The sequence below is a fragment of the Helicoverpa armigera genome, chromosome 17, assembly GCF_030705265.1.
Source record: "Helicoverpa armigera isolate CAAS_96S chromosome 17, ASM3070526v1, whole genome shotgun sequence".
NCBI lineage: Eukaryota > Metazoa > Arthropoda > Insecta > Lepidoptera > Noctuidae > Helicoverpa > Helicoverpa armigera.
In genome coordinates, this window is record NC_087136.1 from 3,254,965 (window position 1) to 3,269,110 (window position 14,146).

At 36.6% G+C, this 14,146-nt stretch overlaps 2 protein-coding genes and 1 long non-coding RNA gene across 3 annotated transcripts; 2 read left to right on the forward strand and 1 right to left on the reverse strand.

Annotated features, from left to right (window-relative positions):
• The first annotated feature begins 2,575 nt into the window (after positions 1–2,575).
• LOC110370358 (uncharacterized) lies at positions 2,576–4,864 on the forward strand. Its single transcript, XM_021326108.3, has 2 exons — positions 2,576–3,430; positions 3,542–4,864. The coding sequence occupies exons 1-2, from the start codon at positions 2,912–2,914 to the stop codon at positions 4,196–4,198; spliced, it is 1,176 nt and encodes a 391-aa protein (XP_021181783.3). The 5' UTR covers positions 2,576–2,911; the 3' UTR covers positions 4,199–4,864.
• A 638-nt stretch (positions 4,865–5,502) lies between these two features.
• LOC110370357 (protein pygopus) lies at positions 5,503–10,331 on the reverse strand. The gene is made up of 2 exons (XM_021326107.3): positions 8,992–10,331; positions 5,503–8,580 (listed from the first exon to the last, which is right to left on the reverse strand). Exons 1-2 carry the CDS (start codon positions 10,329–10,331, stop codon positions 8,460–8,462), a joined length of 1,461 nt encoding a protein of 486 aa, XP_021181782.2. The 3' UTR covers positions 5,503–8,459.
• LOC126055791 (uncharacterized) lies at positions 5,612–10,949 on the forward strand. Its single transcript, XR_007511648.2, has 2 exons — positions 5,612–5,669; positions 10,214–10,949. It is a non-coding gene; the product is annotated as an uncharacterized LOC126055791 (long non-coding RNA).
• Positions 10,950–14,146: the final 3,197 nt, after the last annotated feature.

A 14,146-nucleotide genomic window follows, 5' to 3' on the forward strand; every position in this document is an offset into this window, starting at 1 on the left:
GAGTCCGCCAAATATTCGACTATAATACTTTTGGCTGCCTTATTATTCTTTTCCCACTCAGCGGATCGCGTTCCAGGAATTTCTTCGTCAATAACACTGAGCAAGTTTAACTCTGAAAGCAGTGTACGAATTCTAAATTTCCATACACTGTACTTTTCTCCATTAAAAGGCTTAATGTTTCTTTTCACTTTTTCCATTGTCACAACTTTATTTTTATTTACAACTATGCACTTTACTGTCACTACGCACTACTGAATGTTCTCACTACTAAATGTCCTTTTTCGCACTGGGCCCATAACCTATAGGAGGTATGGGATTAAAAGAAATAATATACTAATTTGATATTGAAATATTTATTCTATACTTTAAATGGTACTTGGAAGCAATACGTCCGTCTAACAAGATCCCGTGACGCAGTGTGTGTAGAGTTAAATAAACAGTAGATTGTTCAGATAGAACAAAGAACAATGTTATCGAAAGTTAGGGGTATTAGTTTTTGCTTTATATAATCCAACATATTCCGATATTTTCGTGTTACTTTCTTGAAAACTATCCAGGTACGAGCCTGGGAATGATTGAAATCTTACCAAGAATGCCTTGGCCACAAATATTCTGGCATGTACAGAACTAGAATGCAAAAGAAATCGGGTACCTAATTTAACAAATGCCCTAGCATAATAATGCGTTAGACCACCTACTACTACCTTCTACAACTGAATCCGCCCCAAAATCATACACAACCTTTATTACCGTACTTATCTAAATTAAAACTCACTTCTAAGTCGTCTGCCAACGGGATCACAAGGCCCCTCTCCGAGTGCACATTTGATGTGTCGCTGCATCGTGTTCTTATCAGCCAGGGTCTGATCTAATTGCGCGTCTGTCATTTGAGGTCCCGCTTGCACATGCAACCCGGCCACTAAACCCACGCAGATGACACTTAAAAATACGACGACCTGTAAAAAAGGTTTATGTTGGTACAAAGGCCTTTTTGGAACGGTTTTTTTGAGGACAGGTTTTATTTTGTGTTTATGGCTTTTTGAGACACCGGTAAAATGTCCAGTGACGAAGATTTTTAATAGCCAGTGGGACCCTATTTTTTTACATTTACGTACTAAAAAAATGAAGACTTGTTACAATTACGAGTTATGACGTAGGTACCTATTAGGTAAACACGATTTTTGAGCAAGTCGATTACGATCAAAGATTTCTTTGAAATTCAAATAGTGTTCAAATGCTTTCTTATTTCTCAGAAAATCGAATGGATGAAGAGAAATAAATTGGGAACTATACAATACATAATAGACATTACATCTTTTATTGCAACGATAACCACAACAAAAGGGATTGAAACGGTATTTTTTTCTTAATTTTATTTCTAAAGCCATGAACCCCGGGCGGCGGCGGCGTCGATGACTCACTCAGATTTGCTTTTAAATGAATATGATTACAAAGTTCCGTTAGTACCGATTGAATAACAACCACGCAATATTTTAGTAAGTAACACGAGGAACGTGAAATCGGGAATACCACTTTTCGTTTTACGAAACCTTGATACAAAGATCCTGTATAAAACTGTATAATGTTATATTTTATTCCCACCTGCATATCGTTGACGCCCACCTTTCCACAGATTTTATTTCAATTTTATCACTGAACTTGGGATACAAAACGGTGTCAAATATTTGGGTTACGTCGGACCAACGATTAGGGAGCGACTGACCACAATGATCGTGTTAATATTGTGGCCGGGAATGTGGCCCTCCCCTCTTTGTGTGGTCATTAACTATGAATAGAGGGCTCCTTTAAATCTAAGACCATAAGGTTCTTAAACGTGATATTTTTTTCACAGGTTTGGCTTAACTGACGTTTGATTTGGGTTAAATAAACGGCCATAAGTAATATTTACCTTATTAAATTAATTTAATTAATATTATTACCCACATTGTACTTTTGCCAACTAAGTAAATATAGGTACTTAGCTTGTGGATACAGTGGGTTTTGTCGAGAGTTATGTGATACTGGTACCTTCCAGTACACAGGGCACTTACTTTACCTATAATAAGCAATATAGTAAGTAAGTATAGTATTTGATTTATACATTTACTAGAGTACTTTAAATGTAGGTATTTTAATCATTATAATAAAGCATAAAACATTATCGTTCTGTGAGTTTTTATTTGTTTTACGCATTCTTTCCGATAAAACTGACACTACTTCACGTCATTGCACATTATTCAATTATAAAGAAAGCGCAATCTTTGTATTTTTTCTTATAAATAACGTACCTATTTGAAGCTGCTTAGACGGAAATATTTGACTTTGGCGGGTAGTATTTGAAATCCATAGATTACCTGTGAGTGTACGATTAAACATGAAAAAGTTAGTCTATGCTTTTGGTGAAAAAATGGCACTAGTGGGTGTGATAATATTGGATTCAATATTTTAGATTCATTATCAGCATTTTTAGTTTAAAACTTAAACAACAATTAGAAAAAAAATGGTGAACAAAAAAGCTTCCTGTATGTATTTCGACATAGAGAAAGTTGTCGAGGTCAAACTTTTCGCAAACGCTCTCGAGACGACATCAGTCGGTGTGAACCACAGATTATAATACATAGTGGGCTGCTGTTAACAATTTTCTAATACAATATTGGACAATGACAGTAAAACAATAGTAATTAATCTTGTAAATTAGTACTTCAATAATAATGATAAACATTATAATATACATGTAGACTACAGTTCTTGTGTGATTTAATTTATAAGCGCCCTTCATTATTAGGAAAGCTAACAGCAGTAGTTATCGTATAATTATCTACTTGTCAATCATATGTTAGCAATTAGTGATGTCAGTTTGTTTACTAATGAAACATTAGGCAAAAAAGTGCAGATTTTCTAAGTTTTCGTTATGAACTTAGACGAATCTGCTGGATGTTCGTCGAGTAAAGGACAAGAAAATGGCGACGCATCGAATGGTTCCGAGCGCCCACTCAAGAAAGCACGTTTTGCGTGGCAAGTTAAAGGGAAATATCACCTAAAGAATGAAACAAGTGGGCAACCAAAAACATCTACTACAGAATCTATCGATCCACCTGCCGTAGCTGGTTCTTCAGGCAGTGGAAGTAGTAACAACATAGGTACAGAACAAAACCTAGAGAGACTGGGTGATTACTTAATGAAACAAGACTTCAATACTTTAGACTCTGTTATGGCAGATCCTGACAATTCTCATCTCAACCCAAGTGCAACTGATAATTTTCAATACCCAAGATATGTAAGCTCTCGAGTTGAAGCACTGCCAAGACATATTCTGCAGACTGATTATAATTATAATGATGATGATGAAATGGAGTCAGTTCCTATGTCATTGGTTCCATCACAGTGTTATACAGAAGATCAATGCATAGCAAGATGGCAGGCCAGACAGGTATATAAATAAGATTATTTGTAATATCAAATCAACTAAGAACTTAATAAGAATCAAACTACTATTTTGATTAAAAAGTTTTGTGCTTACAACTCATTATTATTTTCACAGATGGCAAAAGGAGTTGTTGACAACACTATAAACCGTGTTTTGGATACCTGGGTACATGTCCCAGTGCCGCCAGAAGATAACAGCACCAGGACCCTGGCTCTTGATGTAGCAGATTTTATTAACAACCTCCCTTCAGACAACAGTGTTGAAAATGAAGGGATACTTATGGCTATTTCCGCACATGGGTTACAAAACCCAGACTTTGATGAATTCCGTGAATCTCCGACAGATGAACAGTTTAACAATATTGAATTATGTTTATCTCCTTTTAACTCAGATGATGAAAACCCAGTCAATCGTAATCACACATGTCATCTTGGTACTTCTTCAGCTGACTTAGAAATGCCATGGTCATATTCAGATGACCAGAAAGATGACTTTGCAATGATTCCGGGTGCTGCCAGTTTGTCATATCAATTTCTTGCTGAGAATCTCCGTAACCAAAACAACATGGAAATCGAGGATGACAACAATGATGAATCATTTGACTATCTCAATGAGAATCAAAATAATTCTGATGAGGCATCTGATGATGCTACTGATGAAGCCACTGACGCTGCTGCTGAGGGTGACAATCATTGTGATTTCTTAGATGCAGCAGTTCTATATGCCATTCAGAGTAGAGGATTAACCACGTTTGGAAGCGATTATGGCTAATTACTCATACTTGTAAAGTTCAATTAAAATTTGAATTATATTTCTATAGGTATATGTTGCTTTTAAAGACTTAATAGGCACAAATAGTTTTTAACTATACAATGGTGCAATTCTGCCATAAAATCAGTATTTTAAACATAATAAATATTATCCCCAAGTTTACATCTGTTACTTGCTATATGTATTCCAATTTCATGTAAATAAAGTGTATTATTATTATAATTTTAAAGAAATCTGAGAGAAATTCGTGTGTACTGTACTTGTGTTAAATGTTGTAGTAAAGTACAAAGTTTCAAAATATTGAAACATATCAAGTGACTGATTTTGAAATGGACTTCGTTTTTTTACATTACCAATACATATTTTAATAACGGCTTGTCCAATATCATTTAAGTGTAATCTGTCCATTATTATAATCTCTAGATTAAATTTTATAATTTTTGGTATATCTTGGTTTTTATTTGTATAAAAAGTTATTGTGTATGGTCAATGCATTTTTGTTGTCATGTTTTAATTTTAAAATAATTTACAATTTTAACTGAAAGTAGATTTATTTGTTATATTCATGCAAATATTTTTAGTAAAGAGTAGGTACTCTTATAACATAGTGTTAGTGTAAATGTATGCCATACTGACATTACAGTCAATAAAATGATACTCAACCAAGGTTTGCTATTTATTTATTCTCAATTTGCTATTGTTGTTTCGGCCATTGTGGTACTAGTGTAAATGCTTTTTATTGGTTGCCTAGAAGGATTTAGCAACCTATTATACTTTTCATATTATAAAATCTGCGTTTCGAATAGAAATTCAATCAAATAAGACTCACTTTTGAGTAAAATTGGATCAACTCAGGTACTTTTTATATGTATAATAGTAACAGCTCTTGTTCAGTAAACATTTGATCGTTTATTGATTGATTTCTTCAAACTCTCCAGAAAAAACACCGAGATGCAATCAAATATTTGGTGGAAAATACTTCCAATGGCGAAATTAACCAAAATCAGTTTATGTGGTTCGTAAAGTCGCTTGTCGGTAATAATCTGAATCGAAGCCTGTTGAGTTTGACCGCGATGTGTGTCTGTCTGTGGCACCGTAACTCTAGAACAAATGAACCGATTTGGATGCGGTTTTTATTGAAAGCTGTTAGGTACCTACTGAAATCAATTATCATAGTTAAAAACAATTCGTGAGAGCTATAACCATCACGTAATTTTTTATTAATTCAGTACCTAATTCAATACTATTTTAATGCTAAACTGTGTAGTTAAATGGTATGGGGTAGATATGTAATTGAAATAAAATTCCTCAATAACAATTTTATTATTGCTTGTTATTATTCACATAATACAAAATAAACTATGCACAAGTTTAAGACCACTGATATTCTATTTTAGACTTCATAAAATATTCTGAATTACAACTCTGACATTCACAACTGTTGCGATGCGTGTATAGTGTAGTGTAACACGTAAGTAACATTTACAAGTGAAATTAATATACAATAGCAGCAGTCCCTTCGTCAACTAATTATTGTGATGTGCTCACCGCATTAAAATTATTATTACATTCATGGCCGAATATCTTATATAAATTCCTAAATTATAAGTAACTGTACAATTATCAGAAATTATTCGTGGAGTCATATTAAATATATTTACACAATTATAAATACTTATGTATTTCTCTCGATTACCAATAGTTTTAGAACGTCAAAAATATTTTAAGCACGAAATAGAAATGTTTTTACATAAGATGTAAATCTCTCAAAATATAAAATTCCTAGAATCTCCCACAAAATTATAAGTATGCTTATTTCATAAAACCTGCTGTACTTAATTCAATGTCATGGTTGTGAAAATAAATCAAGAAATTGTTAACTACTTTAGCAAGATTCAACAGAAGAAAAAACAAAATATGAATTTTGCTACATTCACAAATACTTCGAATAATTAAGTAAAACTAAAAATTACTGTCACTGTAATATTTTTCATACGTAAAATGACACGTGTTGTGTATTTTGAACGTTAAATAATTGAAAAATATACTTCAAAGATTCCTGATAAAATATGACAAAAATAAGATTGATGGTTAACATTTCTTTAATTTTTCACTGATGGTATCTCACTAGAATCAGAGCTAAGACAAAAATCATCAAAATAATTTACTAATAAGCTATGTAATAGTAATTAACATACATTGTCGTACATAAATACACAGTTTAATTGTACGAAAGTATTGCATGCTTCGCACAACCTAAGTAATCCAACGATTAAGTGCGTGTCCAAGTTCTAAAACTAAATTGTAAAGTTATTATGAACGATTTAATATCCAAGTAATGGCCAATTTAAAAAGTACATACTTGACTACTTGTACTTCACACAGTTTCACATGTGTAACATAATGAATTATTTTAAATATATTATGTACTTTATTTATACTGATAACAGATTCAGTTTGTTATATCCTGACAAGACTGCAGGATTTATTTTTCGTAATTTTTTATAAGTACATTGATTTTAACTGTAAAAAACATAAAGTATGATTAAGATTTTTATACATCCAAAAAAGGTATCTCTTCATTGGAAAAAAATAGCTTTTAAAATAAAAAATAGTTATATACCTGGCTGGAATAGTCAGGAGATATTTGAGCATTCGGACATTATCTGCAATTAACATTTATGTAAAAATGATACTGGCGCTGATTTGGTTGTGCACTGAAGAAATTAAGTATATTATTAATTTTAGAGGCTACAGAAATGTAGGTGTACATGAGAAACAGAACAGTCGTAGGTTTTTAACTAAATAAGGGTATGGAATATGAGTGAATGAAAGATAACATTTGTAAGATGAATCACGTCATGCAGTTGTACTTTCTACACGTTTTATCTTATATGATGTAGCCAGATATTTGTTTGTTGTTATAATGTTGATAAGTAGTATGCTGATCAGCCTACCAATAAACAAGGGCCAGTATATTATCTTTGATCCACTTTGTATGGGCGAATCTTCAATTGATTTCCAAAGTATAGATTAAATATAATTAAAATTGATAAAATGACTGAAACAAAGATTCTTTATAGGTATATGTATGTGCTGGCTCCAAATTATGAATCGGTAAATTAAAATTAAAACAAGCTGCGATATCCAGAGTACGCGAGCCCATGACGTCACAACCACGCGCAAGTTCGGAGCCAGCATCTCCGGTGTATAATCTCAGTTCACTATTAAGCTACTTGTATATTTACATAGCTTATATTACATGTTAATTATTATTTAAAAAATCTCCAAAAGTTAAAAAATTGACAAACACATTTAACACCCTTATACTTAACAAAGCGTATGGATTCATCATATTTACAAGTACATAAAGATAACGCGCGTAATGTTACATGCAAACTAGGGCACCAAAATAATAAGTACATTATTATCATTATCAATATAGTGAAACTAGGATCGCCTAAGGTGTCTTACAAACTGTGCTGCCATAGTCAACAAGAGAACTTCGAGTGTGACTACAATAATACAATATGTAAAAGACCTAACAACGGATCTGATGTGCACTACATTCAACATTGAATGTACACATTTAGGTCACCATTTTCATAAGGCGGAGAATGTTTATAACTTATTTATCTAAAAAATATTTACAATATGCACAGAGACTAAAGCAACACGCATAACAGGCATCAAAAACTTCTTGGGCAGCCATTTTTATTGCTTATACTTTGGAGTTCTGTATCCATTTATGTGCTACCAATACTTAAACATTTATTTGCTTCAACAGATATGCGTTATGAGGAACACATTTTATATATATTCCATACAAGGCTTATTAACCACAATTTCTTAGATTTAGGTTAAAAATAAATAAAATGACAATCATAACAGACTAGACATAACAGGACCGTCTGCACTTTCATCAATAACCTATTCACCAACTATTCTGTGGAGTTACTAGCAATCAAATTGTGTATTGATTTAACATAATATTAAAATTGATTAAGTCTTCAATACATTTTAGTTTTCTTAATTTAATGTAACTATCCAACATGAGATCTTTCTTAGCTAGGGAACCAACAGACCAATTTTTAAGTTGATCAGACAGACCGACTTCATGCCCAAGCCTATATACTATACTTGTGTTCACATACAGTGTCCATCTCATTTGATGAAGTGAAATAAATATGTTGTGATGTTAGGAAGGGATTTTGACTCAAATGGGTGGTAGGAGGGGAGGCGAGGGGGGCACGGCGCATCGCTATGGTTTGAACTTCACCAGAGGTATATTCTTGGAGTGCAGGCACTTGTCACACACCCATTCCGCATACACTTCTGCCGTCAGCAACTGGAATGCTGGCTCCGTTAGGCCTGTGCAGCCCCTGAAATGTAGTTGATAAAAGAGTTAATTTATCTGTGTCACTCAATGTTTTTTTAAGCACAGCCTTGATAAGCTATTTTTATTATATTGGCAGTTTATTTGGTTTTACCAGTGATGCGTCAGTTTCACTAATCAGTAAAACACATTCTTACATGTAAATTAATTGTTTGAATGATTTATATCACTGTTACTATCATCAAGATGCTATAAAAACAAAATTGAACAGAATATCATATTTGTACATTCTTGATAAAGTAAGTAGGTACATTTGTTAGAAAGCTACAAAGTTGGGGATTTTTATCAACATTTAAATTGTAATAAAATGTTAATTTAATGTTTTGTTATTACATACAGTTATGATTAAGAAAATCACAGAAAATGATTGAGATATTTTTACATAAAGAATACATACCTATGAAACCAGAAGTTGCATCCAGATTCACACAATATAGCTTGATCATTGTCATGTACTTCTTTGTGACAAACTCCACATGGATATATGGGTGGAGCATTAGGGTTTTGAGGGTTAAACACCATAGGTTGGTCAGGTGGGTACACTTTACCAGCACTCACTGGCATAGGCTTAGGTCCAAACATACCCATGCTCTGGCCCATTGGACCGACTCCTTGCCCTCCCGGACCACCCATTGCCATACCACTCATTCCAGCAAGTGGTCCACAATTTCCCATATTTCCTGGTCCAGGACCCATTCCCATAGATCCATTTCCTCCCATACCCATAGGTCCTCCGTGACCCATATGACTGCTAGAATAAGGGGGACCTGGGCCCATAGATGTCATTGGACCATTGCCACCCATTGGTCCACTTCCCATGCCTGAGGGCATTGGACTTCCATGTCTCATGGGTCCACAGTGCCCAGGTCCCATACCACCACCTTGCATTGGATTAGAAGACATTATTGAATTACTAGGTCCCATTGAACCATTAGAGCAACTAGGCCCCATTGGTCCGTTCATGCGTGGGACATTCATGCCTGGTCCTCCACCACCCATGGGACCATTCATTGGTCCATTCATAGATCCAGCCCCGAGAGGACTGTGCATTGGTGGCCCCATAGGACTATTGCTCATGTGACTGCCTGCCATTGACCCCATATTCATAGGGCTTCCCATAGGCCCAGATGACATTGGTGAACCCATTGGCATAGAATTCATGGGACTCATTGGACTGCCCATTGACCTAGACGTTGGGCCCATTCCTGGCCCCATACTGTGGTTACTCATACTCATATTGGGGCCTCCCATAGGTGACATACCACCCATATGTCCCATAGGACTCATATTACCCATCGGACTGATTCCACCTCTAGGAGGCATTTGCTGGTTCATGGGGTTCATTCCATGCGGGCTCATGAGTCTCATTGGTGGGCCACCCATACTATGCATTGGCCCCATCATTCCCATTGGACCATTTTGACTCATCATTGATCCATTCTGACTCATCATGGGGCCATTATGTGATACGGTGGAAGGAGAGTCATCAAAGGGGTTTGAAGCAACAATAGTGTCTCCATATCCTGTTAGAGGAGGAGGCAGAAGATCTTGTGCCGTGGGAGGAGGTTGAGGGGGTGTTAATGCATTATTAGCATTTGAAGTTTTCCTTCTCTTTTTAGGGTTGCTTGGTGCTGGCGCCGGCGGTGTCGGCGTGTCCATCGGAGGCTTGAAGTCTGGAGGCCCTAGTCCTGGGCCTGGCAGCCTGTAGGATGGCATTCCAGCCAGATTGTGACTCATTCTGATATTATTCAGTTTCAGCTCTAACAACCATCATCATGAATCAATGACATGAACATTTTAGAAAATGTATTCGCACATAAGGCACCGCATTGTCACGAGAAAGCGCAATAACGTGCCGGAAGACTGGTTGTGTCTATTTCTGTAACAAAAAAATATTACAGTTGAAACAATTTCTCTGCAAGTATGATACTCTACAGAAGTGATATTGCACAACGTTATGGTGTTTCATTTCATTGATCGCCAAAATTCTGTTGACGATGATGGTTACGAATTTACGATTCCCCAAGATTGACACTAACTTAGGTAACCTGCCAATAATAAATGCAGAAAAACACAGTTTCGATTGTTAATCTTGAACTTTCTACCTATTCTTTGTGAGATATATCATAAATAATAATATAAAACTTACAGCATTATCAAATAAGCATCGGAATTACTGATTATTTTTTTTTGTCTTCATTGAAATCCCAAGGCAGGCGTGCAACATATGACAAAATACCAAAAGTAAATCACTTTATAGCGCCAGATTTTGTTATTCACAGAAAGCCGCCTGATTGTTTAATGTTGTAACACACACGAAGTTCACTTATAACAAGATTTAGTTATGCATCAAAAGCATTTTTATTTACGACTCACAGTATTCCAAACAACACACGCCACATTCACGATGTATTTTCGTGAAGAAATTCCCGCGAGAGGGCGCTCCAGCCACTCAATTATTTTTTTTATCGTGCAAAGGTCATCCATATTCGTAGTATTGTTTTTTTAAGAAAGGGTTAATTTTAGATATTTTAGCGAAATTTTGTTTTTCAAACATATAATTTGTATACATTTCATTATAATATATGATTTAAATATTTTATTTTTATATTTTATAGATTTTTGTGTAATCAAATGTTGCCATTACAAAAAATGTCAAAGTAGCCGCTATCATTTTTATATCGAGTTTATAGTTGGATAATAATCAAATATTGAGAATATATGTAAAATAATAAGTGCTTTGAGATAAAATCTTTATTATAGATTATCTAAAAATATAAAAGAGTTGAGTAAAGAGATTTTTCTCATCTCCATTCTAAATTGTGTCTTCTAAATGTCTGCCTGAATTCGCGATTAATTTCAATTTGGGCAGCAATTTGTCCTTGTTTTGTAATATATTTATGATTACATACTGTTAAAGACCTGTAATACTAGGAACCACAAAAATAATCCATGACAGTTTCACTGTGTAGGTAATATACACTATTTAGTAATCTGTGGTAATACATTGGACAGTCGGCATGGTATACATAGATGTCGCTGTTGTACTTAAACTTCTTAATAGTAAAAGTTATAAGCAGTAGATGTCACTATGTGAATATTGGTGAGGTTCGTGGTTTGATAGTTTGTGATAAGATTTTAATGTTTTTTAAAAGTAAGTTATGTAAGTTAAGTAAATATTTTTTATAGTGAGTATCAGATTATTTATTTACAAATAACTTTTTACAATAACTTAATAATAAATATATATACAACATACAACTAACTTATTACCTAATATATACACTTACTATAAATAAAAATATTTAAAAAATTGCATCAAAAAGCTCCTCATCGCTGCCCACCGGGAGTGTACCCAAGAGGCTGGCAGCATTGCCACGTTGGATGGCAATGCTTACTTTTTGGCCAAAATAAAAACCAGCCCTTGGGTCACCTGAAGTGTCAGCAAGTCGCTTAGCGATATCCTAATATAGGAGATGAGCACTTGGACCCCACGGCCCGAGGGTTTCAACCCCAAACGGCTCAAAGGTATAGTTACCCACCAGGGTACTATATTTGCGCCGTTTGAGGTCCTCTGCAGCCGCAGCAGCGGAACCAGCACATCGCGCCGAGCTAGGAAGGTGAGATGGTGCAAGAGTATCGACGCAGGTCGCGTCCCATACTAAAGACCTACCCATCTTCCACGGGAACAACGACATACCGTCTGGTCTCTTGCCATCGTCGCGTGCCAGACCATTGGGTTCTAATATGGCTGGAACGCCGACGGCAACAAGAGCGCGACGGATTATGTCATTGATATTCGCATGCCGTGCAGAACGGCCGGCGCTGCGGCTACATGACAAGCCGTGGTGTCCAAGGCTGCTGACAGCTTCACCACATGGGCAGCGGTGAGGAGAGCAGCACGGAGCACCCAAACGCAAGCAAACAGCAAGCCGGAACGTGGTGTCGTCAAACAAGGTGCCTATGTTTGACGACGGAAGTGCCAGAAGCCATAAACCCGACTCCCATTCGCCCACAGCCAGAAGGCGCGCTCGCTCTGCAGAAGAAATTGACGTATTAATCAGATTATTCCGTGTAGCTCTGCAGAGCGGCTCATCCCACTGTCTCTGAGAGGATGGGTTGACGGGTAGATCAATATTCGGGCAGGTGATTTTCCAAGCCTCTACAGCCTCAGCCAGGCATGGTACCTCGCAATTGACCAGTGTGGAAGGGAGAATTTTCCTGGTCAATTTCTCAGTACCACGGACGGAGGATATAAAGGCCGGTAAACTTATACTAGAAATTTTGCGGACGCCAAGCCCTCCCATGCGAATGGGAAGAGTAGCCTGAAGCCAGGCTCGGTCGTCTAGGGCCACATTTAAAATTGATGATAATGTGTGTCTGATAATTTTGTCAAGTTGTTCCAAAAGGTTTGTGTGCTTCCATAGAGTGGAAGCGCGCAAATAGTATGTTAATTTTGGGCCAAAACAACAATATCTAATGATTGTAATGGCTGAGTGCATGTTAATTTGGAGCAGCCTTTCCGAAATATGATTGAAATTTTGTATTTTGTCCTGAATAAAATTCGAAAACGAATTTTCATATATTGGGGAACCAAGGAGACAAAGAGAGTCCTTATCAATTAATTTAATATCCGGGGCTATTGCATTGAATTTTGAAAGTGTGTCTTGTCTGTCAGTATTGTCCGGTACAAAAAGTTCGCATTTGGAGTAATTTAAATTTAGACCTATTTCTTGAAATTTGTTTTGGAGAAAAGAAAAATCACCAAGTACTGTATCTACTTTGCCCCCCAAGGTTCCGTCATCAAGGTACCAAACGTTAAATTCCGAATTTAGTTGCCGAATTATTGGGTTTATGGCTAAACTGAAAATCACAGGCCCGAGTGGGTCACCCTGCTGACAGCCAACAGAAGATTCCAGAAGGTTGTCCTGATATAGTAATTTAGATGGATGTCTGTAGCATTGCCAAATAAAACTGTAAATTTGGGGTAACTCTTTTTTCGTTTCTGCCAGCAAGGTGTCCCTATTGACTGAATTAAAGGGATTCTTTATGTCAACCTTCATTATGACCTCTCCTTTGCCACAATTTAAATAGGTCGATAACGCGTGCACGGCAGCCTCGCAGCCCCCTCTTGAGCCGTAACCCAGCTGAAGGGGCTGAAATTTTTCCGAAACACCCTCACTACAAAATTTACAGCAAATCTTGGCTACCGTGCGACGGTAAGTAGTCCCTACGGCAATTGGACGAATGCCGCCATCCCTCTTGCGTAGGGCGCAGAGGTTCGCTCCATACAAGACGTCGATGACGGCCTCGTCCACCTTGCCGGCGAGCATAAGGTTGACCAGGGCTGTAAGCTCCTTCAAGAGTGACTCACCAGCTTCCCGGCGCTTGGGCAGGTAAGGTCCTTAAGGTGTTGCGGACTCAAGCCGTCGAGGCCGCCTGCGGAACCGCTCCTGAAGGAGCCTATTGCCGTGCTCAATTGTCGACCTGTAATAATGAGGGTATGGGTGTCCGGGTCAGGGGGGTCAGGAAAAGAAAGGTCATCGGATGGG

Coding starts and splice junctions, on each gene's coding strand:
- LOC110370358 (XM_021326108.3), top strand. CDS start 2,912: ATGAACTTAGACGAATCTGCTGGATGTTCGTCGAGTAAAGGACAAGAA. Junction 3,431..3,541: donor CAAGATGGCAGGCCAGACAG/GTATATAAATAA, acceptor TTATTTTCACAG/ATGGCAAAAGGAGTTGTTGA.
- LOC110370357 (XM_021326107.3), bottom strand. CDS start 10,331: ATGAGTCACAATCTGGCTGGAATGCCATCCTACAGGCTGCCAGGCCCA. Junction 8,581..8,991: donor TGCAACTTCTGGTTTCATAG/GTATGTATTCTT, acceptor ACTACATTTCAG/GGGCTGCACAGGCCTAACGG.